Consider the following 27,738-nt stretch of genomic DNA (forward strand, 5'->3'; position numbering starts at 1 on the left):
CAGCCGCCGCGGCGCCGCCGCCCGCTCCGCGTCTGGGGGAGGCGGCGGGGCTGGGAGGAGGCAGCAGCGAAGATGGCGGCGGCGGTGGGAAGAGCCGGCTCCTTCGGCTCCTCTTCGCCCGGGCTCGGCTCGGCTGCCGGTTTTTCTGCTTCTTCTCCTCCTTCGTCCGCCGCTACGGCCACGACCAACAACAACAACGCGGAGCTGCGGGCAGGCGGCGATGAGGACGATGGGCAGAACCTCTGGTAACTGCCCGCCCCGCCCCGCGGCCGGGGGACCGGGGCGCGCGCTGACCGTTAACGCCCTCGCAGCGACTCCTTACCCTGAGGGGGAGGCTGGGGCGGGGGTGGGGGGGGAGAGAGAGGGCTAGCTAATCCCCCCCCTCCTGGCGTTCTGTCCCTCTCAGTCAGCGGGGGGGGGGCTCCTCCCCATGGCGGTGGCAACTGCTGCCCTGCCCCCGTTCCCCTATGCCTGCCCGCCCCGGAGGTGGCGAGGGTGGGGGGGCCGGGTGGGAAGCGGCGCCCTCCCCTTCTCCCCTAAGCCTTGCCCTTTCTCCTCGCCAGGTCCTGCATCCTCAGCGAGGTGTCCACGCGGTCCCGCTCTAAGCTACCTTCGGGGAAGAACGTCCTCCTGCTGGGTGAGGAAGGCATCCTGATCCCCTCCTGCCTCACGCTCCTTGACCCTCTCTTGGGCGTCTGGAGCTTCTCGTGTTTAGTGCTGGAAGGCAGCGGGGAGGTGGGGGGGGGGTTGATGGTGGCAAGGTGCTGGCTTAACCCTCTCGCTTCTTCCCCTTGCATGGTTTTTGCTTCATTTTGGATATCTAATATCCAGAGATGCTTTAGATATCCCCCTCATCGTAGGTATCTCGCCATAATACCCTTAGTGGCCTTCCCCCACCCTAGTTCCTTAGGTGGAGGTGGCTTGGAAGGATGGTTTTTATTGTTTTTCTCCCCCGATGAGTGCTGACTTCGGGGTGCGTGCGGGGCCCTCAGCTTTTTCTGAAGCCTCCCTCGTTCGTGCAACTGTGCCGGTCCTTATGGTGTGTCATTCAAGCACGAAAATTGCTTCCGTGGCCCGTACGGTATCAATGACGGCTGCTCCCTGTTGGCCGGAGGGCGGGGAAGGCTGTATGGGCGTGTTGGTTGTGTCCTGCCCACATGCACCCAGCTTGTCAGCGGCAATACCATCATCAGCAAGTTGTGCAGCAGCAGCATCGTTTACTGCTGTTGGCTTTCATTGTGTTGTGTTATCTCCACCCAGTGCATTAGTCCAACCTTGCGTTGGGCAAGGATTAGGAGTTACAGAATGGGACTTTGATAGGGCGATAATGAGAGACCCAGCTATTATTCACTGTTAAAGGAAAGAAGAAAAATTTTATGTCAGGCAACATTAAAAACTTCATTGGGGAAGGGGAGAAATGGATGCTCTCAAATGTGTGTGTGTGCATGTATACATATTTTTGCTATTATTAGTAGTAGGGTTTTTTTGGCTGAAACGCTAGTAAAGGCTATTACCAGTAGACAGTTTAATGAATCCCAGTGAATATATTTGTTAACTAGCTGCTTCTTCCCTCCTTTGCCAACCTCCCTGTCCTCAGAAAGAACAGTATGTTGGTATTTAGGAACATGGTTTAAAAGTAGTGAAGATATTCATGTGGACTCTATGCACACTATGATCCTGTGTACTCTTGTAGTTTGTACTCTCTTGAGGTTTTTCAAGTTAGTTTTTTCCCCCCATAATCGTAAAGCAATCACTGTGACCCTTTTCTTCCTGTTTTGATAAGCTGAATGGTGGCTTAAAACTGCCTATGTGTTGAAAATTGTGCAAGGATGATGGGATGGTGTAGTGAACTTACGAGCCTTTCATTTGTTGCTTTTTATGTTATATAATTAAGTAGGATATTGAGATTGGAAGTTCTATTGATACTAAAGAAAGGAAATATTTCATAATGATTGACAGCTTTTTACGTGATATTTTAAAACTAAACTGGGTGATTGTCCTTGTTGAAGTTGGAAGATTCTTCTTTAAGCTGTGATCCCTGTCAAGAAGATTACACTCCTGTTTTTCCTCTCTGCAGTCAGGCAATCCTTAGTACTCAATAACTGGAGACTGTGCTTCCTTCATAACTAGAGAGGAATAGAAAACATAGAATGTTTCCAATAGGAAATGTTTCCGTAGGAAACATAGAATGTTTCCAAATGCTCATTTAGTTCGTAATATTTAATCTGTTTTAGAATTTTTTTCCTTTTTACCTGTTTATGTAGAGCTTATAGAATGACTTAATGTAACGTTCTCTTTTTTTTTTTTATTATTGACTGATGTGTTTTTTAAAAGATGTGCAGATTTGTAGAAGAAATTCTAGTTCTTTCTTAGGAATTGTGTTTTCTAGAAGGCCATGATCCAAGGAAAAAAAAAAGTTTGGCATGTATTTAGGAAAAAGAGCATCAGATCTGAGGACTAGCCAATGAGGATTGTGGCCATGTTCTTTGTGAGAATACCTAATCCATGTATTACACTTTGCTGTTCACTTGCGAGTCATTATGCTGCTCCTGAAGCATGCTCGCACAGGAAAAGGAGAGGTCTTATGTATTCTGTATTGGGCAGACTCAGTATGTGAAGTTCTGTCTCTTCAGGTTCTTGAGCTGTGTGTTTGCAATTTCTCTGTTATCTCGTGTTTCTTCTATTTTTAAGCTTTGTTCCTTTAAATAGTTTTGTACTAACTTGTTAATACAGATCACTTCTTGCTGTGACTATTTTCAGTTTCATCATTCTTTGAATGCTTTTAAGCAGGAGATGTAAAGCTGACCAGAATCTTGATAGTTTTCACTCATTTTGTGGTAGACAAATATTTGCAGTATATACAGTTGTAATGGTCAAAACTTCCTAGCTGAAACATGATATATAGTGGCAAATGAATGCTTATTTTCAATAGAAACTGCATTTAAAAAAAAAAATTCCCTTAAGCTTCCAACCCATTCCCTGCCCCCTCTCTCCCACCAAAAAAAAAAAAAAAAAAACCACAGCAAAAACAACCAGAAGAACCCATCACTTAGTGTTCTTTTGTTTGCTAGGGCAAGTTTTCTAATTTGCCTACAGCATTTATATTTTTTTAAACACTGCATATACTTGTATGCCTAGTTTTTCTGGGAACCTGGCTATGTCTGGCATGCTAATTCTGCTATTTCATTTTTAAGAACCTGGAAAGCAGTTCAAGACATCACAGAAATAACTAAAGGAAATTGGAATACCAAATGTTAATCTCTAGATATGGCACATAGCTTTGTGAAGTGAAGGTTAACATATAATACTGGGAATTCTCTGCTCAAAATCAGCCAAAAATTTAACTAACTTAGTTTTACTTCTCCAAAATAATTTTACAGACATTTTTTCAAAAACTATTTTTCTGTGTAGACTTTAAAACTTTGATTGGCACTGCATGTACCATAAAAGCATTTTTCTGTTCTTGTACAAACAAATAATAAAAATGCGAGCTTTCCTAAACTTTTCTGTAAGGCAAGTGTGCTGTGATTCCTAGGCAGTTCTGTCATGGTGACTATAGCTACCTCATTTAGCAAACTGTACCAGTGGAAAGGTAACGTGTCCCTGCTTTCTTAAGGAAATTGGGTGCTCTCAGTGACATTTCTAGCTACTTTTTGCAGATAGCCAAAGGCATGTGGTTTTGTTGTTGTTGCTGAGGTTTTCTTCTTCTTTTTTTTTTTTTTTTAATCCTGAACTGTCTCTTCTGCTCACCTGTGTAATAAAGGTAGCTGATCAGAGGAGATGCTTTTTGTTGAGCGTGTTGAGAAAAACTGATGCTTATAACTGGGAGCTCTTGTGTTTGTTCCCTTCCTGATATAATAATATCTGACCCAGCAGGTGGAATTGAGGAAGCAGCTAAGAAGTCACCATTGCAGGTTATGGATGGAATCCATAGTGCTATAGAATATGTGAAGGTTTGGGTTCAGAGACCCGAACTAATCATTTATCCAGTAAACTGCAATGTGCATTCAAGCAGTAACGTTCGAAGTCATTTCAGGATGCACAAGAAAACAGGCTCCCAGCTTGCAAGTTAACTGAGTAGTTGCTTTCTATCTGGCTTTGTATTTCATCTATTCCTCTGTCTGTAATTCTAATGATGTCAAACCATCCAGTGACACATGTACACCTGACTCCAATTGTCTGTATTGCACACTTACGCTTCTACTGAATCACTAGCGTTTTGGTTTTCTTTATGCATTTTATCCCACTTGATGATAAAGGCTTTACATTTAGAGGGCAGTGAGTGTTCAACTGCCTTGTGTCCACATTTTCTCTTTACCCCAGACATCTCACTTTGCAGGGCCAGGCCTGTTTGTTTGAATCTTTGAGCTCTGCTCCTGTCCAGTGGCTGTCAGGATGCTTGAGAAGAAGTTTCCACAGTCTACAGCTAATTTACAGGTACACTTTTCTGTGTGTACATGTATTGGGAATGGCTGTTATTGTAGAAAATGGTACATCTTGAAGAGCAGTTTTAGCTTACTACTGCTTTTTTAGTGGACCCATGGAATACATTGAACTTCAAAATTAAGTTCTGATACAGCAAATTGTCATAAGAGTATATAAAATCAATATAAAATCTGCTTACATTTAAGTAAGCATTTATAGTTACATTTAAATAACATTTTATAATGTTGTACTCGACACTATAAATATTACTTTTCTGCTTTATTTTTTCCTATTCAAATAGTTGAAAGTTTTGATGTGATCATTACAGCCAAGTTTTGTTTCAGTCAGCAGTTATACTTCTAATGTGTCGATTTTTTTTTTTTTTTTTTTTGATGGGGCATTGACCTAGATAAAATTCTAATTGCTTGTTTTGCAGCTACATTTTTTTAGATCTAAGTAGTATTTCTTCGCAGTGTCCTTCCTGCTATAGTACCTTTCCAAAAAGCTGGAATTACATGGATGTTGTGTAGTAAAACTTACTTAGAACAGCACAGGAAGTTCTGAAATTCTTGAATTGCATTTATTTTAATTTGTCTCTGCTTTGCCAGAGGTGCTGCTGATTACTGGATCTATCTCTGAAATAGCTCCAAAGGTGGGGAACAGGGAAAGGAATTGTGCTTCTGTGGTCTCCAGGCAGGTTAGTGGCAGGAGTACCAATAAAGATGTCCCTTTGATAGTAACACAGGATTGTTCTATTTTGGTAGTGGACCTGGGTAGAATACACTAGGTGACTTACTGTTGTGTTAAAGGAGAAGACTTGCATTACAGAAGTATCGTCTTCATATTCACTGCAGAATTTTCTGCAATATTTGGCTTTCTCTGGCTGTGGGTTTCTCCAAGCATAAGTAACGCTGTACCTATTTCCACAGTCAGGCTGTGTATTCTTGTGGTGCAGGACTTGACAAAAGGTATGCTGGAACAAGCGGTCTACAACTTTTTGTCATGTTGTAAAGCAGAAGTGCAATTAAGGTGCTCCTTAGAAAAGTCATTTAATTTTTCAGTGCCACAAAGATACCAAATTAATCATATGTGAGGGGAAAGACTTACCTGGTGGAGTAAAACAAACTTAGAGGAGGATAAATTGGGTTTTTTTTGTCCAATGAGTAAATCACAATTTAGTGGCAAGTTATTTGAAGACTTGATATTGACCTACTTATTGTGAACTTCCATGTTGTTTTGAGGGATTCCAGAGAAGCATCTTGTCAGCGTAATTAATTTTGTTCTTAATTTCTCAGAAAACAAACTAAATTTGGCCTACTCTGATTATTTTCATCTTGTTCTGCAAAAGGAATTCTTCAGTTATTATAGTATGCGTATAGTATGTTAGTATAGTATGTGTAGTCTCTTGCACTAATATGTGGCTGTGGAAAAGGCAGGTATTAGCTTGTGAGAAGTATTCTATCATGAAAATAGCTATGGTATGGTTCTAGTAGGAAGAAGACTCTTATGTCCCCACTCCACTGTACTAGGATTCAGATATTCCACACGGCGTGGAATAGAGATCACTCTGTGATTCTGGGAAGGCATCTTTGCCCTGTTTGATAACTTAGAACAAAGTCATCAAACCTAAATCTATCATATGTAAGTGAGGAGGGTTTTTTCTATTAACAAGCATCTGATATTTTATGTTAGAAATACTAGATGTTGTGAATTGTTCTACCCAGAAGCTGTCTTTTACTTTGTAAAAAAATAGGCCTTTTGGGGTGGGGTGGAGTGTAAGGCGTTAATTAGGACCATTATCTCTAGTTTTGCTTGGCCTTGAACATATTTTTTTAGAGATGAGTTATATAATTCCCATATCAAGCTGAATTTTAATTGATGCTTTTAAAAAGCAAACAAAAACAACTCCTTCAAGGAAGCAGTAGGATTATAGATTACACGCAATTAAGTGCTTCCAGGGCTTTTCAAAGAGCTGTTGGAAAAAAAATAATCAGAGCCCAGGATGGAAGTGGGGCAGACAAACAACACTGATGACACACAAGAAACATTCACCTCTTGTTCCTTTGCCTTGCCGTATTTTAAACACACTTGACACTTTACAGTGGAGAAACAATTTAAATAAATGGACAGACATGAATTTCGACTTGAGATAACACATCGATTGCTCTTGTGTGTACAGACTTCTGTGAGAAGTAAGAAATGTCTTGGTTTAAGAAGTGAAAATCTACTTCTGCTTTCATTTTCAACTGAAAGAAATGTGGAAATAGCGTGAGTAGTAAATAGTCTTTATTTTAAAATGTTTAACTGAAAGTTTAGAGAAGCTCTGTAATAGAGAGCCTAAGTTCTCTCTAATGTGATAGTTTAAGGTTGAATGGTTTAAGTAGCAGGTCATAGATAAGTGCCTGCTTGCCTGCATCCACAGAAGGCGATTCATTCACCTCATTGCCCATCCTTCCCATCTATGGGTGACCGTGCTGCTAAATTCTGTATTGTAGCAGAACGTTTAGTGACACTCCATTTCCCGCTTAGTAAACCTGCTTTTTGCCTGGAGTAGTGAGAGGGGAGGAGGCTGGGCAGGGGTTTGTATTATGGCTCCCTGTGTCTTTGAGGGCAGCAGCAAGAAGGGTGTCACCAAACCCTGTTTGTAGCCGGAGCAGCACCTTGGACAGAGAAGCTTTGCTGAGCGCAACCCCAGGCTTGGGGCTCACCAGAGGAGCGCAGCGCGGTGGTGCGGGGAGAACAGCTTTTGTTTGGTTGAGTATAAGGGCTTTCCATTTTGTTAACAAGATGGTGAAATACCGAGTGTAAGCAGATTGGTTTGGCTTTGTTTCAGCTGCTTCCTAGCCTGACTTCTCCGCAAAATTAAATCTGTCCCTCTTGTGTTCAGCTTTGGTGTGTAGCACCGCTTCTGTTTCCTCACTGTAGTATTAATGTGTAAGTGTAGTTTGATGTAATGCAGAATTTTAGGTTTTTAGGATTTACTGTGCGAAACGAGGATCTCTTATGTTACTTGCAAAAGAAGAATGCAAAATGTTAACTTTGCAATGATCTACTTGATTTTTATTCTACCATGCAATTCTATATCAAGAATTGTGTGTTAGAAATGTTTTGCTCTGTGAGCTTATGTACCAACGTCAATTGTTAATTTGATTATCACACACTTAGAAATAAAGAAGAAGCTAAAGGATTTTCCATCTGAAAAATTTGGAGGGAAGAGGACCTTTTCAAAGGTGCATGAGGCTCTCTTTTATATATTGCTTCAGTAGCACTTTAAAAAAATATAATTCTGTTTCATAATATTAATATGCAATGATGTTTAAGTCTGAGGAATATGAAACTTCCCTTTTGTGTGAAACTAAGCAGCATTACTTTTTCATATACTTTAGAGATATCCAGAGATGACAAAAAAGATAAATATGCTCAAATGTCTTGGGGTCTGTAATTCGAAATGCCATATAGTGTGTGTATATGTATCCGTACTGCTTTAAAAAGCATATATACTTTTATATATGTCCCTGGTAGTACTTAATGCTAATTGCGTTATTGTACATTATCCATCAAACCTAAAATGGCTAATAGACTTTAATTCCCTCACAAATATTTCCCCCTTCCTCTGATGGAGAGAAGCTTCTATACATACTACAGGCAATACAGTAAAATGTTTGAATTTTGAGAATTCTTAAAAGCTAGCATTGCATGCACTTAGAATTAATTTGCTAATGAGATTTGTAACAACTGTTCAGGAGTTTTAGATAAGGACTGGTTTAAGATTATTTTGTGTTTTGATATTCTTGCTGAGGAGTAACTATAAAGTAAAATTATACTGTTGCTCTTTCCCAGCATAACTCAATATATTCAAAGTGTGTTGACTTTTGTGTTTTACATTGAAGACTTTAGGTTGGAAAAAATAAATTAATAACAAGGATACAAATACATTTGCAGCTGTCACAATTTTAAAAGGTATATGCAATATACTAAAAATAGAAAGTAGGGGTAGATGGAACCTCAAGTCTTAGCATGTTCTCCTGGCCAAGGCAGTCATCTTTTCCTAACTTCTTATGAATTGTGTGGGCAAAAAGGAGGAAGTCCTTATGTCGTATATGATCGTCCTGGTTTTACTTTGCAGCTTTTTCCATAATATTGACTTTAATTTGGCTTAAATCTGTTGAGAACTCTAGATCTCCTGTAGAACAGGGCACATATGGATAGGCAGCCATATTGCACCCTTGCAAGTGGGTCATCCTGTTTTTAGACTAGTTGGTTTATGCATTGCTAACTTGTTTTGGACCACTTGTCAGTATTGCTTCTCATCCTTTTCTCCAGATCTTTTGGTTTCTATCATCTGCAAACAATTACCTGAGTAGTTAATGAAAGTAGTACCAATCTCTTCAAACTTCACTGATGCATCATTCTGGCTTTCTAGTGAATGATGAGCGCTGCTCTCTGCATGCAGTAACTTGTATGATATAGTTACGTATGTCAGTGATCCACCTACCTGATCTTGGTGTTTTGAAATGGGTGGGTATAAGGAGAAGGGAGTAGAGAATGTTCTTCACAGAACAGGTTAAATTTAAGTAATTCTATGATGGAAGGCTGTGTACATGTGTCTAAAGATACTAATTTTACATCAAATCAACTTGTCTTATGCTGTATTGATAAAATTTCTTACTGTGTAGTCTGAAGATAATTACTGGAAAACTTGGGAAATAAAATTCCAGCTCTTATTTTGGCATAAGATACTCAACAGCATTGGACCTTAGATTACTGCAGGCCTTTGGAAATATGGGAGTGGGAAGGAAATCACACAACATACAGCTATGATAAGTAAGGAGTTTGTGGGATGTATATTTCAAGTTTGCCTACATTGTTTAGCATGAGCATTTTCAAACAATAAATTTGCACAGATATTATCATTTGTGTAAGTGTGTTTTACTTAAGTGTATCTTTTGTCATGTTTAGAACTTTTCATAACCACAGATGTTTCTTAGACTTTAATGGCAGCCACTTCTGTTAAGAACTGACAGATGTAGTTTTGCAGAAGATACTAAACTTTCCCAATGCAAACAAATTGTAATCTTTATTGCCACATATGTGAAACAAACTAGTATGCAAGAAAACTTTCTCAGTTGTTCTGAGAAACTAGAAAAACTGTTAATAGCAACTCCTCTTGAAACGGAATAACAAATTTTGTCTTACCTTTTGAGCCTTCTGCTAGCACAAATTAATTGAAGCTGCCTGTTCAAAAAGGTAAAATAACAGAATGAATCACACAGAAATTGTTGGCAAAAGTAACAGCAACTTCAGCAGCATAACATGTCAGTGCAGCAGCTCTTAATAAAGTCTCCCTAGTTATTTGTAGATGACAAATTTAAGAAGCTTGGTTAAGTACTTAAGTGAGGGCAGAGGAGGAACGGTAATTTAGCTCTGGCGACAAAGCTTGAATGCTTCGCTTCTTGGGCAGAATTTTTATTTAAAAGAATATTCTTACAAGAAAATGAAAAGCTTGGTGTGTGAATAGAAAATACCTGTGCTTTCCAATGCCTACTTAAAATTAGCTATAATTGTTTGCTTAGGTGCATCTTGATTTTGCTAGTCAAGAATTTTTTTTCTAGTTCCTTAAATGTTGAAAAAGTGAAAAATGAAGTTGTATCAGTTTAATTTCTCTATATCTAGCCATAGATTAAACTTCACTTCTGGTCCTATTTTTCTCTCGCGCATTTTTTTTATTATATTTTTTTTATTTTTTAAATGTCTTTTTATTCCATTGAGTAGAATCCCCTGGGCTACTTTGAGTAAACACTCTTATGCTTTCTGGTAGCTTCTAGACTATTGGTGAAATCTGAAAATAAAGCTGAACTCTAAATTGAAGACTTCATGTGGTAATCTTGGGAATGATATGTTGAGTAAATTCAAAATCAGTCTATCAATTATGATTTTTCTGCTCTGTTCTGTGGTTATATCTGTAGTCTTTTTAATGTAGCCATAATATTGTCTACAAGGTCATGGTCAGTTCCCTTTAAAGGGAAAAACTTCATTACATTTAGAGGTGAAAATTATTGTCCTTGAACTTTTCTCTTTGCTATGTAGTTTAAAACAAGTGTTTATACTCTCCCTGTATAGGAAAGACTTGGAGAAAAAATATGTTCTGTTTGGCATAAAACAGATAAGATACTTTTTAGTAACCTGGTTTTAATCTTAATTTTATAATTTGTGAGTGAGTCCCAAGAATTGTTTAACGTCCACCTGTTATGTGCCCATTGTACTGCCAAATTAAGAGTGGCAAAACTCCACTTCTTGTCCAAATTCAGCTTGATTACTCTTTCAGACTAGGAGTGAATGGATCTGGATTGCAGGCTTGTCACCGTGTGTGTACACAAATACACGTCTTGTAAGACAACAGGTTTACTATTTGTCACCTCTTTTTAAGTTTTCTTTAGACCTGTAACAGAATAAAGATTCAAAGAAGCCAACCCATAAAAGCTAAGGAAACAGATTTGCCTTACTGAGCCTGGTGGTGTGTGCCGTTTGATTATAAGAGTTCTAAATCCTATTCTTCTGACTGTAAGATGAGCTTTCTGTGACCTGAACTCTACTTTACAAAGACTGTGTTACCACTTTGCTTGCAGTTGAAGACTGAAATTGTTTGAGGTGTTTAACTACTCCTTAAGGTATCTTTTTAAAGATACGTATAAGAGCCTGTTTCAGATGGGATAGTTAGTGGCATAGTGCGTTTATCAATAATTAGAAATAAGATTTGAAACTGAGGCATGCACTTTGAACAGATGGATGAGTTGGGCAAAGTCTGTTATATTTCAAAACTATAATGAGCTCAGTCCCCCTGTTAGTATATGGTTTCCTTCTTGCCCCAGGTGGTTTTTAATATGCAACTGTGATTAAAAATTGAGGGGTATCTAACTTCTGTCTCTCCAGGTGAAGATGGAGCAGGTAAAACTAGCTTAATAGGAAAAATTCAAGGAATAGAGGAATACAAAAAAGGAAGAGGAATGGAGTATTTGTATTTAAATGTGCATGATGAAGATCGAGATGGTGAGTTTTTCTATCTAACAGTATCTTAAACCAATTTGAAAGCAATGGCTCAGTAGAGTGATATTTGGCATGACAGTGGCATGTTTTGCTTTCCTTGTAACTTGCAGGAGTCCGGCTTAGGCCATGAGTGATTTGTATCATGAGGAAGTTTGTCAGTGTAATTCCTTTAGTAGATACCATGAATGACCGCATAAGTGGTATAGGAGAGGAACTAGTCAAAAGAAAAGGCTGAAAAGAGCAGGGAAGCAATCTTAGCTGCAACATTCTGAATGGACGGCAGGCAAAAGTGCGCCTTCCTCAGTCAGAGAGGAAGAGATACCCAGGCTCTTATCTTGCATCTCAATTATTGTAGCAAATATTTATCTCTTTGAACATACAGAGAAGCCTTTGTTGTGGTGGTATCAGAATCTACAAGAATATGTATTGATGTGCATAATGCTAAAGGAGATTTTAAAAACAAACAAAAAAAAAAAAAAGGCAAAAAAAACCCCACCTACCAACAGAAAAATTTGAAGGAAGGAGAAAGTAAGTAGAAGCTGTGTTTCAGCTGGCTTGAGTAGGCTTATGGCTAGAAAGTAAAAAACATGTTTAAGATCCAGACCCCAAATACCTGCAGCTATGGAATGGATAATTGATGCTTATATAAGGGGGAACAAGGGAAGGAGCATGACCAGGCGCTGTAGAGGTGCAATGAATTATCTAGAGGCAATACTTAGAAGGAGTGGTGTGTGAATAAGGACATACTGGGAGCTGTGAGGAAAATGGGAACTCTTGTCTATACTATAAGAACAAAAATAGATGGGAGAACCAGAAGTTGGCACCTGACTTCGTTGTCTGGCTATTGGACTCAAAGATGCCTTGACCAGGGTTAAGAGGATTGGGAGTTTGATTGAAATGTCTTCCTCAGAACTTCTGTAGCAGGTAATAAAAACTTACCTGAAGGCAAAATGTAACTGTATTAAGCTATCTAATTTTGAATCACCAGCTCTTCATTTACTGCAGAAGTGTCTCTGAGTATTGGAGTATAGTGTTTTGGGGGAAAAAAGCAGTGGGATGGTCTATTTGCATGGTGATTGTCCTTTTGCAAAATCTGAAGAATAACTGTCTTGCCTGCTAAGTCCATCTAAATTATTAAAAATTTGCAGTTCTGCTCCAGTTTTCTGAAGGGCCAAGGCACATTCTGCTCTTTAAGAGTTATACAGGCATATCACATTGGAGTTTTGAAGGGGACATGGCAGTCCTTGAGAGCTGAGCAGACCAAGGGCTGAGAAGGGATGGCTGAATTCACCCAATTTCCCCTTTCCAAGTTGCATCTTGAAGAAAACATTTTCCCTCTCGAAAATGGTGAACAATAGTTTTTTGAAATGTTGAGCGCTATATCTAGATTCTCACTTTCAGGTAATGTATTTCAGATCTTCAGTTATCAGACATTAAACATGAGGGTTTGGAAGCAGAGGGGGGGTCTCCACAAGCTGCAGTTTGCTGCATTGTTATGTATGTTTGACTGATAAAACATGTCATCTTTCTTCCTTTTATTTTACATGTCTAAAGAAGACTTAATAGCCATTGTGTAGTGGACTGTTTCAAGTAAGTCTCAAAATGTTTTTCCTTTTTTTGTAGACCAAACAAGATGTAATGTATGGATTTTGGATGGTGACTTGTATCACAAAGGTCTTCTTAAATTTGCGATGGAGGCAAGCTCTCTAAAGGACACTCTAATTATGTTGGTAGTAGACATGTCTAGGCCTTGGACTGCACTGGATTCTTTACAAAAATGGGCAAGTGTTGTAAGAGAACATATTGACAAGTTAAAAATTCCTCCTGAAGAAATGAAAGAAATGGAACAAAAGTGTGAGTATTCTGCAAATACGTAAGAATCCCTTTTAATCAAATATGCTTAATGCTTTCTGCACCATTTAATCTCTCCATTGCAGTCTTTTTCATTCTTTAAAAATGTTCTTTAAAATAAGGAGCTATCAAGCAAGTCAAGCATCAGATAGGTCTCAAGTAGCTATTTGAAAAATGCTAGTATTTCTAATAGAAGTACTTTTTGGTGGGGGAAGGAGCTTCCCCTAGCAAACACAGCTGGGTTGAATTTACAATCTTGCTTCTTACAGATTTTTCTAGATAAGATTCTCCCAAGTGAAAAATCTTATAGGTTTTCAGGTTTTAATTTTATTTATTTAAAGGCAGAATTAAATATCGCTGCATCAGCTTATTAACAGTTCCTGTAATTAGCCAGTCTAGAGAATTTGGGACCTGTTCTCTGCCTACCAAGAGCGTAAATGTTGAAAGGATTCATGACAGCATGGTAATGTCTGGGCCCTTTCTACTTGAAGAGTTTTATCATGATTATTATTATTATTGACACTAACACAGCTATATGTTTGTTTTGGCATAGTTATGATATAGCTCTATTGGTGCCTTGTTTTTTTAGTTTTAAACATGTAGAACACAAAGATTTTGCAGGATTCCTTAAAATATCTGATTGAAGAATGTCACAGCTCTGTACTGCTTTTGGGTAGCCACTGTGTTTCCCTCAGGGTACCAAAACATGAGGCTCTCGCGTTCATTTCTCAATTAATTACTGCACAGAAGAGCATTTGAGAAATTTGATCTTAATGAACAGCTAGCTTGATTACACTTTGTTTGTAAGTCTGAAGCTGCTCTTTGCAACTGGTACATTCTTAAGCAACTGACTACCAGATTGCTGAAGAGCTTTTTCAGAAATGCAGACTGTAGCCATGCTGTGATAAAGTAGCCCATAAGGTGACAGTTATAGATACTCTGGAATGGGGGGGTGAGAGGAGTTGGTTGTTTTGAGAGAGATTCTTCTAAGGGAAGCATCGTCCTTGAGAATTGTATCTTCCACAACAAGAACTTGTTTAGGAGGGAGGAGCTGAGCTCTCTTGGGTGTGGTTTTTGTTTTGGTTTGGTTTTGGGGGTTGGCATTAGTGTGTGTCTGTGTGTGTCTGTATTAAACACCTGCCCAAACAGTTTCAGGGTACGATTTTACTGGATGAAAGGACACAATACCTCTGTTATCAAAAATGTGTAGGCTGATAGTTCTGCTTTTTTACTGACTGAGTGAACAGAATAGTGAAACTCTATAAAATCCAGAAAATTTAAGTGAAGTGAGTCAAGAAAAGCAGCTGCTTATTAAAAGTTTTATCTGCTCTCTTGTTCTTTTATCATCTGGTCTAATTCTTACAGGTATTGATGGTCTGCCTGTTCGGTATAATAGAAGCCCTGGACACAATCCAGATATGACTGGAAGCTGGTTTTGTTTTGAACCTCCTGTGATGTGACTTCATGCATTGCTAGGCGGGCAGCAGCTTGATGCTGCCAAAAGGAGGAGGGAGAAATCTTGCTTGCCTGACTTCTGGCTGTCTGATTCTACTTTATTCTTATGTCAGGCTCAACGCTCCTGAGAGGCCTCTGTGAACTGATTTAACTTGCTAGCAGGACTGAAATCTACTGAGGGTTTGTGTGGAGGTGTGCTGCTGTGTTTGTCTTCCAGGTCTTGCAAAGACAAACCCTGTGAGGACTAAAACTGGTGTGGGAAGGCGTTAAGGGATACACAGCAGCTGTGTGGGAAGGGCTAGAATAGCTGCTCTTGCCACTGAATTTAGCTGTGTCTAATGAAGCCTTGTGGCCTGGTCACTTTAATTGTGTCTCTAAGGAAGGCCTGAGATTGTATTCCACAGTGTTTGAGCCATGATATACTACATCAGTCCTCCTTCTTACTGTTTTCTGTACTTGCATAAAGATTAGTATGTCATAATGGTACAACAGGAATTTTAGGGAACCACTGGAGGACTTCTAGCACTGGAATAGCGTGATTTTTATTTTAGCGTGCATTTATCTCAGAATAAGACAGGATGCTGTGTAGAAAAGACTCCCTTTAGTAGCTGGCATATCTTGGTGTTTATTTCGGTTTATATTTCGGTTTAAAACACGGTCAATTTGGGAGGCTCTCAGAAGCTCTCAGACCAGACTGAAGTAGCAACATTCCCTGAATGAGAGCCTGAGTTTGCTGTTATAGTAGGGATGATAATTTGTGCATGTGCTCTTTGTTATTGTGAGCTCCAAGATCTGTAGAAAAGTTGAATAATCTTGGCCTAATACATCTCTCTTTTTTTTTTTTTTTTTTTCTCTCTAGGGTGTTGAAATAAGTCTTGCTTCAACTAATGCTTTTCTAGGTATAAACTCAGAGGGTTTCAATCAGTTTAGTGAAGGTAGAGGTGGATTAACATAAATCAGGACAAAGCGGTGAGAATGTACTGGAGTAGTAAGCTGCTCGTGTGCATGATTCAGCTGAATTGTCTTGCTGCCTGATTTTTTTGGTTAAATCAGGATGTGTTACTCATGGAAAAGCACTCGGTGGTGGGTTTTGGTAGAATCCTGTTTCTGCTATGTGAAACAAGACATGTGATGTGAAAGGTATGGATATTTTATGCTGGATATGGCATCCCTGACTGTAGGAATAGTGACTGTGCAGAGGCTTGAGTGTATGCATTGGAACCTGACAAAAGAGTTAAGAGTATAACTTTAGCTTTTTTCTAATTCTTGTTACATTCTGACTTGTTCTCCTTGCTGAATTTTAAAGTAGTATCTGATCTATTGTAAAAGCATTCCAAATATTTAATATGCTATTAACTAATTATAAAGCTAGTTAATAACTAATGTTTGTATATTCTATTCTTTTTGCTTATTACTACTGTAGATTCACTGTACAGAGAGAGAGAAGTGTGGGCAAAGGGGTTTTAGGTAAAACCTGGTATATAGTAGCAGCTAAGCAATATGCGTAAAGCTTAATTCTGTTTATTCTAACAAACTGTTCCATTAATTTTGCCAAGGAGAATGCAAGGAAACTTGTAGCCTTTAGGAAACGTATCAAGCAATAGTAGTTAGTAGCATCTGCCTAGTGGTTCCACAATGATAAAATAAAAATAGTTTAATGTTGTCCTTCTGGACAGTTTTATCTGGTCATGTTCTTCTGGCTGCTGTTCAAGCAGATCTCAAACTTACTAGTTCTCTCTTGTGCTGCACAGAGCAAACAAGTGGCCAGCACTTGGTGCATGCTCAATTTTTTTCAAAATAAAGAAACAGAAGTACTATACAATCAACAGTGCTAGAGATCAATGGCAGTGGAAATCATTGTTGAAATAATAAAGTAGCTGATCTTTTAATATAACTCTTTTTACTTTCAGTGGTAAGAGACTTCCAGGAATATATAGAACCAGGCGAGGATTTCCCAGCTTCTCCACAGAGAAGAAATACTTCATTACAGGAAGACAAAGATGACAGTGTGATTTTACCCTTGGGTGCAGATACACTAACATGTAACTTAGGCATTCCAGTAGTAGTAGTTTGTACAAAGGTTTGTTTCACATTTTAGGTTTTTTTATGTATTTTATTTAAGCAACTCTGTCAATTGTGGATTCGGGGTGGGGAAGCACATGGTTCTTCAGTCATTCTGAGTACCTTAGATAAGAATTCTTTACAAATGTTGAAGGTTGGTTATTTTCTGGAAGCCCTATGATTGCATGTAATTTGGGAGTAGTTTTTTCTTTAGTTCTACCAGTTTTCAAGGAATTGAGGAATACCTCAGACGTGGTTTTGTTCACAGAAGTGAGCCAGTCAGTAAGCAACTAGAATTCCCCTTGATCTCAACAGTCATCCTTATTCTGTAAATACTGTTTTGGTAGGGTTTGGTTTTTTTAATATTTCTGATCTTTTTATGAAGATCAATATATTTGAGGGTTCTAGTTAGTAAAGTGCTGCTCTCTTAACTTTCCTCAGTTCTCGGGGTATTTCTGTGATCTGTTTTGTTAGATGTGTAACCATATTACTAGTTTAAAGAAAAAGTGGTATGGTTCTCTTATGGCTTCTTTGGGGGTATTTTTATTTTCTTTTTTTCCCTTTGGCTCTTCAGTTCTCATTGGCATTAAGCGTACTGCATCTGCAGCCTCTGCTGGCCCACAGTGAAAGAATAAACCTTTTGATGCATAAGCTGTTCCTTCACTGGGAAGCTAATCCTCTCATTTGAAAAGCACCTTTTTTTTCTCTCACCTGCTGGCTCTCCATTTTTCCTCTTCCCACACTGTGCTGCCCTCCCCCCCCTTTTTTTTTCCTGCTTCCACATTTCTTGCTTTTGCCTCCCTTTGCAAAGGGCTAGTTAGTAACTGCATAAAAAAATACTATTTCCTGTAATACCAGTGTGTGTCAAAAAAACAAACAAAAAAATCCACCACTGTTGTGCAGAAAATGGTAGTGTCATTCAGTGGGTCAATCTTCAACAGAGATTTCAAGTTATTGCTGGGGTCATGGGGTGGGTGAATGAAAAATGTCAATCAGTTTAACTCTCAAGTTAGTGCTGACGACACTACATGCACATCAAATTATATATTATTAAAAAGATACATTTTGTTCTATTACGCTTCTAAACTATCTCAGCAAGTTTTTATTTTTCTCTGTATCACCCACCCTTCTCCATTCCCCTTGCCCAGTTGTGAACTGGACGTGTAGCAGCACTGCTATTTCAACAGATAACTGAAAGCGGTATATTAATTTTGTGTTTATCTTGACAGTGTGATGCCATCAGTGTTCTGGAAAAAGAGCATGACTACAGAGATGAACACTTTGACTTCATTCAGTCACATATCAGACGGTTCTGCTTACAATGTATCCTTTAACACATCATAAAATTGATAATGACTCAATTAAATCTTTGCATTATGACTAGCTTAAAAGAAATATTTGCATCTGTATCAAAGTAGTATGCAACTCCTTTACTGTAGCTGGCAGTCTGCTTCAGCTACCCCCTAAGACAATGTTGACTTAAACTTATTTATTTCTTTTTACTGGGCTGCAAGAGTCTAGCATGTCCCCTTACCACGAATTTCTTTACTTATTTCCATATTTAGGAGTCAGTTTGGAAATTGGCACATCTTGGCTGACAAGATCCCTAAAATAACAACAATAAGATAATTTAAGTATGATCATGCTTCAGATGCACATAAGGCATGTTATTCTTTTTGATGCAGTCTCTTCAGTGTTCAATAATGCCACAGGATGAGGTGATGAGGGAAGGAAAGAAGCGTGAATTGCTGTAGGAAAGATCCACTGGCTTCTCTTGTGCTGATACAGAGACAATGCATATAAGATGTCGTTGTGTGACAAACTTCATTATTTCTTTCTAAATAAAAAATGAAAAAAAACCCTTCAATTTTTTAAATGCAAAGTATAAAACACTGTTTAGTGTTATTTAGTCAGCTAGATGTGCTGAGATCTAGATTTGAGATGCCAGTCATACTACATTGTGTCATCATCATTTATGCTGTGGTAAAGGGAAGTTTAAATGCTACTGGAGAGACAGCAGTTAACAGTTGGAAAAACTGGTTCAAAAGCCTGAGACCTCAGTTGAGTACCAAGATGGCACTTCCTTCAAAAGGTGTCCAAGACCTAATTTTTCAAAATGGAATTATGGGTAATTGTAGTAAGTCTTGTGGATGGAGGAAGATGACAGAAGATCAGTAGGAATTAGTCTCTGTGATTGTATATGCCATGTACAACTTGGAATTCTATTCTAAACTTCACTGAATGGGCATCGGGTCCCATTATATAACTTCCTTTTAGAATTTGAATTGCATGCATGTAGAAATAAATTAGGGGGGTTGGCACTTTTATAATCCCAAAGTAAAAATTAACTCAAAACTTCTCTGGCTGCTTTTATTAATCCTGCGCATAAACTCTGTGAATTTGATACTGAACCATACTGGAATACCAAGCACTCTCTTGGTCTTCTAGTAACTGACACACAGCACAACTCATCTGCCTTCATTTCATTCAAAAGCAGATCACTGTATAATGTAAGGACTTGCTCCCCTAATTTAAAAACCCAGGTAGGGAAGTGGAAGGTCTTTGTCATTCTTTGAAGCCACTAGTGTTAATATTGTAGTGTCTGTGGTGCAGGATGGGATAATGACAAGATATAAGAATATGGCATGAAAATTTTTGTTCACTAAAAGCAGAAGATGGTTTTGAAGGCTTATAGTGAAACTGTTGGTATTGTGGGCTTTGAAAGTGAGAAGAGCCTGTACTTGACTCTAAAAGCAATAGCTGAGTTGGCCTAAAGCAAATGCAGAAAAATTACTAAACAGCTTATTTCAAAAATAAAGTATTGGAAGTTGTTTGACCTATTTGATTTTTGATTTTGTATTCCCCCTCTAAAGCCTACAAAAAGGTAACCCTTGAACTAACAAAAAAGGGTGATTTTAGTATCTCTTACTAGCCACTAAACTGAGTTTTCTTTAACAAGTTTATTCAGATGGGGCAGCACTTATTTACACTTCAGTAAAGGAGAACAAAAACATTGATTTAGTGTATAAATATATAGTCCAGAAGTTGTATGGATTTCCTTTCAATGTTCCAGCTGTTGTTGTGGAAAAAGATGCAGTATTTATGTAAGTAACCTGCATTATTATGTATTATTATGGCTACAAAATATATTTGTGCAAGACCCTAAACAGTATTTAGAGCCTTTTTTGTTTATGCTTTTTAAAGTTCCACTTTAACATTCTCATGAGTTGGAGTTTGAGTGCCAGTGGATTGAGATTACAAATACTCGTTGCCCCAAAGAGAAATGTTAAACCCAGAGATTTTGCTCTTCTCTGTTACAGTGAACCAGTCTCGAACTGGTTGTACTAATCAATAACTTGCTTGCACGTGGGAATGAGAGCTATGACAACTTTCCTGGCTTTCAGTTCTGTGCAGTTCAGGATCGCATAAAAGAATAATCTGAAGTAACAATAGAATTTAAAGCCAAATAATCCTTTATCTAGTCCTGCAGGTTGGGATAATGACAAGAAGATAGGAATATTGCACGAGAACTTTCAGACACTAAAAGCAGAAGACAGTTTTGAAGATATCATAATAAAGCCACCTGTCAGAAAGGTAACATTAGATGTTTTGGCATTCAACTTCTCACCTATTTATTTACCTGTCAGTTTTTTGACTCTCTCTCTTTGAGACTTTGCTTCCAGTTTATTATAAGAGCATGATAAACTGTGTGGCTTTTTTCTTTTGTCTTTTTATTCTGTTTTTAAAGTTATTCTTTAGTTATCAAAAAATCATTGTCATTTTGCACTGTATAGCTGTTCTCCAGCTTCCACTGTGTTTTTTTCCCTGCTGCTCTTATGTTGTTCAAGACCACGAATACACCTGTCTTGCTTTTAATACATATTTGGCATTGAAAAATCTAAGTGTTGTTTAACTGTTGGTTAGGTTTGGCTAGTATTTTTTTAAGAACACTCCATTTTGCTTAGAGTGGCTCATAACTTCATAATGCTTTCTGTTTCTATTGGAGTATTTAAAATAAGAAAGCTTGAGTCAGTGTAAAATCAAAAATAAACTAGTGAAAACAGGTTCTACGTATATTCGGGATATTTTCTCTCTCACACTATTTAACAAAAGACTTTGACAGAGCTACCTGAAAACATACGGGAGGCTGTTGAACAAAGTATCAACAGCAGTGGACCCCATGCGAAGTTACTGAAGGCAAATATTTCTATGTCTTTTTCTAACAAAGCTAAGAATTTGGGATTAATCCTATTTCCAAGTGTGAATTATTTTAGCTGAGAAAAACTGATACTATGTCCTTTCTGCAATCTTAAGGGAAAAAATCAAGACATATATAATAGTGCGTTAAATAAGTGTCCAAGAAAAATATAACTGACAAGTTTTTTTGCATGCTTATAAACTTCAGGTGTGGCTTATAAACTTTGATATTGTTAGTTGCCATACTTATTTTGGCAAAGTTTTTGTGGTGAGCTTATTTGGAGGGAGAGGGTTTGCGATGTGATGCATAGAACTGGGATCTGAGACGTCTTTGTCCAGGTCATGCACCAGCCTAATGCAACACAGGGGAAGAATCACTTTTGCCATAGTGATCTATAAAATAATACCAAGGTGGGGCCTCGACAAGTTAACAGAGCCGTGAGCACTCTGCAGGGTGTGTGCATCTGTCAGTGTTTCTGACTGATCCCGAGACCCCTGAACGTGCCTTGTAACTGTTCACTTAATTCCTCTCTTACTGAACACTTTAATAAACTCTTTAATGGGTCTTTCTACCAGTACATGTAGAGACTTGTGCCTGCCAGGTCAAAGGAGTTAATGATACTTCTATTTCACTTCTAATTAACTTAGCTTAAATGGAATAATGAGGTGGCAGTCTTAAATACAGAAAACGTGGTCTACAGTCAACATAGTATTTTACACATTTACTTCACTATCGAATTGGTCATATTCGCCAGGAGGTATAAAAGGAAATATGTTTCTTTTAGTCAAAATGGTGTTAATGTTTTTGTATTGCAGTTTGTTCATGAAAAAGAAATCGTAGCAGAAGATGATCAAGTGTTTCTTATGAAGCAGCAGGTAATTTTTTGTCTATAAAACAAGCAGTCAGTTATTTCATTTAACAACATTCTCTATAAAAATTTGGGGTTGTATTCTGGTCACTGTAATATCTAACATTACATGGGTTTGTTTGTTTTTTGCAGTCACAGCTGGCGAAACAACCACCTACTGCTGCAGGAAGGCCAGTGGTTAGTAATAAAAATTTCAGATATCATCACATGAAAATGTTTTACTTTCATATATTTAGAGGGTTGCTTGGTGGTTTTTTTTTTTTGCACTATCAAATATTATTTGATCTATTTTTTTTTAAATTGGTTAGTATTTAAGTCTACATCATATACTGCTCTAAAGTTACGGTATTTCTTCACAGCTAGCCATGACAGCTTTTATTGACAGCAGGGCTAAATGCCATGGCTTTACTTTTCATATGTTAGAATGCATCTAAGCAGTTAGTTGGTTCCCCTTTCTGTCCCAAGAGTGTGCCAGAGAGCAGACAATGTTGGCTGAATTGCCTTGGTGAGTCTTATATCCTAAATTTGGCGCTACCTGTCTAGGAACACTAAGACTGGCATAAAATTAAGGTCAAATGAAAACTATGACATCATCTACATTTAAAATACAAATAAAATAACTGAAAAATAACACAAGTTTAATGGGGAGCATGTGACCTTCTAAAGGTAACTTCGCTTCTAAATGAACTGCAGACATGACTTGTTATCCTTGAAGTAATGAGTAACACTTTTTCTCTTAGGCTACATTTAGTCCTTTTTACGGTCTTGGTGGTGTGTTGGCTTTCCAAGAAATTCAGTGTAGTTCCTCTATGATCTAATCAGTGCAGTTTTCATTATGGTCAGAGGCACTACAAAGTAACAGATGGATTTTCAAGTTTCTCATTGGAATAAAATGAAAAGCTTCACTAGTGCTTTAATTGCACTAAAGTTAATATTTTTAAGAACATTATTCAAGTGTGAAAAAAAGTGCAGAATCAGAAAAATCTAATCCTATGTCATTTCAATCGCATGGGACACTACGTTATTAAAAAAACAAAGATTAGGAGCTGTGAGAAATAAGAAAGTGCTTCATTTCATATTTAATTCTGTAGAAGATTGATGAGTCCAGCTTTGGATTTTTTATTTTTTTTTTTAATAGGATGCCTCTCCAAGAGTTCCTGGTGGATCTCCTAGGACACCAAATAGATCTGTAACATCAAATGTTGCCAGTGTTACACCTATCCCTACTGGGTCAAAAAAAATTGATCCCAATATGAAAGGTACCTTTTCTTATGAAGGCATAAATGCAGTTGGGGAAGTAAAATAGCTGCTTTTCCTGCTTTCTTTAATATGCTTATTTAGATTAATTAACATGTTAAATCAGTATTTACTTAGAAAATATGTTTTGTTTTGATTCTGTGTTGTTGTGGTGGTTTTTTTCCCCTCCCTTCCCTTGTAGCTGGAGCTACTAGTGAAGGAGTCCTGGCTAACTTCTTCAATAGTCTCCTGAGCAAGAAAACTGGTTCCCCCGGTGGCCCTGGTGGTGTGGGTGGCAGTCCAGGAGGAGGTGGCACTGGAGGTGCTGGCAGCAACTTACCACCATCAGCAAAGAAGTCAGGTATGATTAATGGTAAAAGATCAACTCAATCTAAATTGTGAGTGGTGGATCATTCCTATTAGTATAGTTTATCAGAAGTATGAACACTACTATATTTAACTGAATATTTTATTGGATATGGGTTTTGCTTTTGTTTTCACAGCAGTTAAGTATTGCCTTTTTGTGGCTCTCAGAGGATTAAAGAAAAAGCTTTTCATGTAGCTGTTTAAGCATGAGTTGTGTCCACATGAGTTCTTCATGTTTTTTCCTGTGTTCGCCACCATCCCAATAAAATGGCTTAAGCTTTAAGCCACTTCTAATATTATTCAGATATATTGGGACTTCGTTTCAAGTTGATATTTTTTTATTTTAACAATACTGTGAGTGTTAAAATAATTTTATATTTTCTTTTGCTAGTGATCTAGCTTTGATGTGATGAAGGCTTTGAGTTTAGTGGCAGCCTGTAAAAATACTTATGTATCTTCTGTTGATAGCCTCTTTTTATATTATGCGATTAGTATTAATCTAAAAATGTCTAATAGTGACTGCTCTAAAGCTAGATGCAGGACTACTTTGGTGCTTCTTGCTATTCCAGATTAAAATGTTTCTGTATTAAGAACAAACCTATACCTTCTTCCCTCCCCGCTTCCCCAGAGGTTAGTAATGCTGCACTTAGCTGAAAATGCTGGTGTTTCATTGGTACTTGACATTAGTGTTTACTTTTATGTAGTAAGAGAAAATGAAACGCTTCCCACTAACATTTTGTGTAAACTGATCCTGAAATTTTTTTGTTACGTGTGGGCACTTCCTTTTTTGAAATGCAAAGCTCAGTTGGCTGAGCAAAGTTTACGAGTGCTTCCTGATCTGCTGCAGGCAAAGCCAGCAGTGCTAGTTTGAACGGCATATGGAAATTGTTCAAACAAATGCAGCTGATGCAATAGGAGGTACAGAGAGCACCCATTGAAAAATCCTGTGGTGGGTGGCCGGCAGCGGGTTTGGGTGATGCCAGGCAGATGGAGGCAGTGCTCCAGAAAAGCGTTGTGTCTGGGACCGTGGCAGAAACTTCAAGAACAGAATTAAACTATTAAGGAACAAAAATGTTCTCAGAAATTTGCTAATATGCAACAAATAAAGGGTTAGGGCGTAGCCAGTTTAACATCACAAAGGATTAGGTTTTCAAGGAATTACCATAACTACAATTAAGTTTGGCTTAGATGTGGCCTCTTCACCTTCCTCAGTTTTTGCTGTCTTGTGTTTAGTGTTGTCTGTGACATAGATGTGAAAAGTGGCTGTTAAGACAGTAGTTTGGGATTTGAGAATTACTTTTTCCCCTCGGTAGCTATGGGAAATTCCTCAGCTTATTAGTTGGAATATTAGCTGCTTTGATTCTAATGTAGTATTAGCTTTCGTTAAATGATGTGAAGAGCAGCATAGTACATCTAGGAAAAACTTAGCTTCGTGGATAGTTCCTGTTAATTTTTATCTTCAGAAAATGCAGGAAACTGCTAAAACTACATGTGTGTCAGAATTTTCCTTTACAACCTGAGATACTACACACACTTGGCACAGCATTAGACTCTAATACTCTGCATTGCTTTGTCCCATATTGGGTTCTCCGTGATTGTGAGTAGAACGTGGCAGGATAGAAACTCCTAGACTGGGGAGTAAGAGTTAAGAGTAAAATGGTGGGGGGAAGATGGTGTGTTTTAAGCTTGAATCAGGTCTAAGTGTGACTGCACAAATGTTTGTGCTGTTCCAAGTCAGGGAGACAGTGAGCTTGTGAGGGATTTGCCATCTGCAGGTCTGTGTGCACCCATGAGCAGCTGTGTCAGGTTTATGCCGACCAGGTACCTAGAACTGACTTCACTGGTCTGTGGTGAAACCCCTGATTTACATTCAGAATTATTTAAAGCACACGTGATGCAGGAAATTGTGTAGAAGTGTTCATAACTGCTAGCCTTAATAGAATTTTCTGTATTTTATACTTTAACTCTTCATGTACTGACAATTAATATATAATTATGGAAGTTTCTTTGAGAAATTGGAAATATAGAAGGACGTGTCTTCTCTCTGCTGTCTCCTTTCTGCTACTTTTGGGTTTTGGACTTATTATGCCTTTATTCTGTGTCCCAAGTGCACAGTAACAATTTTTAGGATTTGTCTGATTTGAGACTTAAAGATACTCTAGGCTTTCCTACAACTGTTTCATAAACATGACTGAATGATATGCACTTATTTTGTAGGTCAGAAGCCAGTTTTAACAGATGTTCAGGCAGAATTGGACAGAATTTCACGAAAACCTGAAATGGTCTCTCCTACAACACCTACATCTCCCACAGAAGGTGAAGCATCTTGAAGACACCAAATAAAACCAATTGTTCAGTTTTCTGGGATAATTCAAACTTGCCTCTGCCTCTTCCTTCAGTGACTGGAGCTAAAGAACCGAAATACCTTTCAGAACACAAACAGTTAATGTCTGTCTGTCTTTCATATGTGTTGCCCAACTTTACAAAAGGGAGCTGTACAGATGGAAAACGGTTATCACATCTTGTAGGAGTACCGTTCACAGTGTAAGAATAGTAAATTAATTTTTTCTGGGTTTTGCTGAAAAGTCGGTGTAATTCTGTAAAATTGCAAGTATGTCCACTTAAGTCATAGGGGTTGCTTAGAGCAGGAAAACTGATACACACCACAGGCACTTAATTTGTATTGATTTCCCAACCTGTTAGGCAAGCTTAATACTATCTTAAATAGGTTAACCTCTACAGGAGAGAGTTCTTGGAAGAGAAAATTAATTGCACAAAGCTGTAACAACAACAACAAACTCCAGTTATACTTGAACACTTAATTTGGGGTATGGTTAAAAAAATCTGATCTCCACTGAGATTCACACTGCATTCAAAAACCCATGCAAAAATTCATTCCAGATATAGACTAAATTAGTGGCCAGATTTTTTGGTTTTTCTCTTTGATTAATTTCAGACACTGAATAAAAGATGTATAAAGAAAAAGCAGAGGTTAAATGTACAGATTATCAGTATCCAGATTTGTCTATATATATATGGCTCAGCCTTAATGTCCCCCACTGTTTCCCACATTAGTTATGGTTTAAAATTGGTCATCAAAACTGTAATCAGTTAATAAAGTATTCTCTGCATTCAAATTTAAATTAATTTGCATTGAAGCCATGGTGTTCTTGTTTGTTTACAGTTAAATCTAAGGATGTGGTGTAAAATGTCTTAAAACTGTTTTTATATTTTACCTCTCAGCAAATAATATTACTGGTAGATATTTAAACTTCCTTAAAACATTGTTTCTGGAAGGAAGAGGATAAGTCTGCAGTGTTTGTTCTTAGGAGTAAAACTAGTTTATCCAACTTGGGTGGTTTCTGCTGTAATAAATTTTGAAAGCACGAGTTACCCTAAGGATCCTGCTGCTGACTCCAGTATTTTGTCTAAGAAGTAATTGACCAAGGTTAGGACCTTACTTAAGCTTTCAATACACAAATGTTGAGCATTATTTTACTCTTCTGTGTGAAGTTTGTGGTCTCTTTCTACTGACAGCTACAGAATAGGAAGCGTAAAAAGTGTATCCTGATCAAATGATTGCCAAGAGACTTCTTTAATGAGTTCAGGTTTTCCAAATCAGTAAGTCTTACGTTAATTTCTCTGATTACTGAGAAAACTTCTGAAATGCTAGAGAGGAGGGGGTAAATCCTCTTTATTTTGAACATGGTGGTACCCTTCTCCAATTCCTGCATTCTGTAGTGTTTCTAGTGAACTACCTCCATATTTTCAAAATACCTAAATTTACTTAAGAGCAACATACTTTTTTTGCACGTTGAACTCCCCAAAGCTAAGCATTCTTGTTAAAAGTGGCTCTGAATATTGAATTGTGGACTGACAAGTTTCAGTAGAGATTCTTAACTATGGATCAGTTGTTCAAACTGGAGTCCTTAAAGTTTTGCTTATGGCAGGTGGCATATGGGGAAATGCATGACCTGCTGATGAACAACTTTATAGAATAAATGGAAGAAAAGCAATTAAGCTTCCAATCGTGGATGCGTGGCATGCATCAGTATCAGAGCACTAGTTCTCTACAGTCTGTATGGAAACTTCCTGAAAAAGAATTTGAAATGTACTTGAGAGAACGGGTCCTGCTCGTATCATCATCAGTACCCATCCTCCAACTCCAGTGGTACGTGCTGGTAGGGCGAGACTTTGGATTTTAAGGCAACATCTTTTGAAAGAAAACTTCAGC

The 27,738-nt window shown here is 38.1% G+C and overlaps 1 protein-coding gene across 3 annotated transcripts; it reads left to right on the plus strand.

Moving 5' to 3' along the window:
• The first annotated feature begins 40 nt into the window (after positions 1–40).
• DYNC1LI1 (dynein cytoplasmic 1 light intermediate chain 1) lies at positions 41–27,522 on the plus strand. 3 transcript variants are annotated; one of them, XM_074150103.1, is made up of 13 exons: positions 41–245; positions 564–637; positions 11,356–11,472; positions 13,093–13,323; positions 16,686–16,855; positions 18,066–18,159; positions 19,805–19,940; positions 20,319–20,430; positions 21,850–21,909; positions 22,035–22,079; positions 23,041–23,161; positions 23,341–23,499; positions 25,722–27,522. In XM_074150103.1, the coding sequence occupies exons 1-13, from the start codon at positions 73–75 to the stop codon at positions 25,832–25,834; spliced, it is 1,605 nt and encodes a 534-aa protein (XP_074006204.1). In that variant the 5' UTR covers positions 41–72; the 3' UTR covers positions 25,835–27,522. The 3 variants fall into 3 exon arrangements, with proteins under 3 accessions (XP_074006204.1, XP_074006206.1, XP_074006207.1); XM_074150105.1 differs by lacking the exon at positions 11,356–11,472 and having other exon boundaries at positions 53–245; positions 25,722–26,901; XM_074150106.1 differs by lacking the exons at positions 11,356–11,472; positions 13,093–13,323 and having other exon boundaries at positions 53–245; positions 25,722–26,901.
• The last annotated feature ends 216 nt before the right edge of the window (positions 27,523–27,738 follow it).

The sequence above is a fragment of the Numenius arquata genome, chromosome 7, assembly GCF_964106895.1.
Source record: "Numenius arquata chromosome 7, bNumArq3.hap1.1, whole genome shotgun sequence".
Lineage (NCBI taxonomy): Eukaryota > Metazoa > Chordata > Aves > Charadriiformes > Scolopacidae > Numenius > Numenius arquata.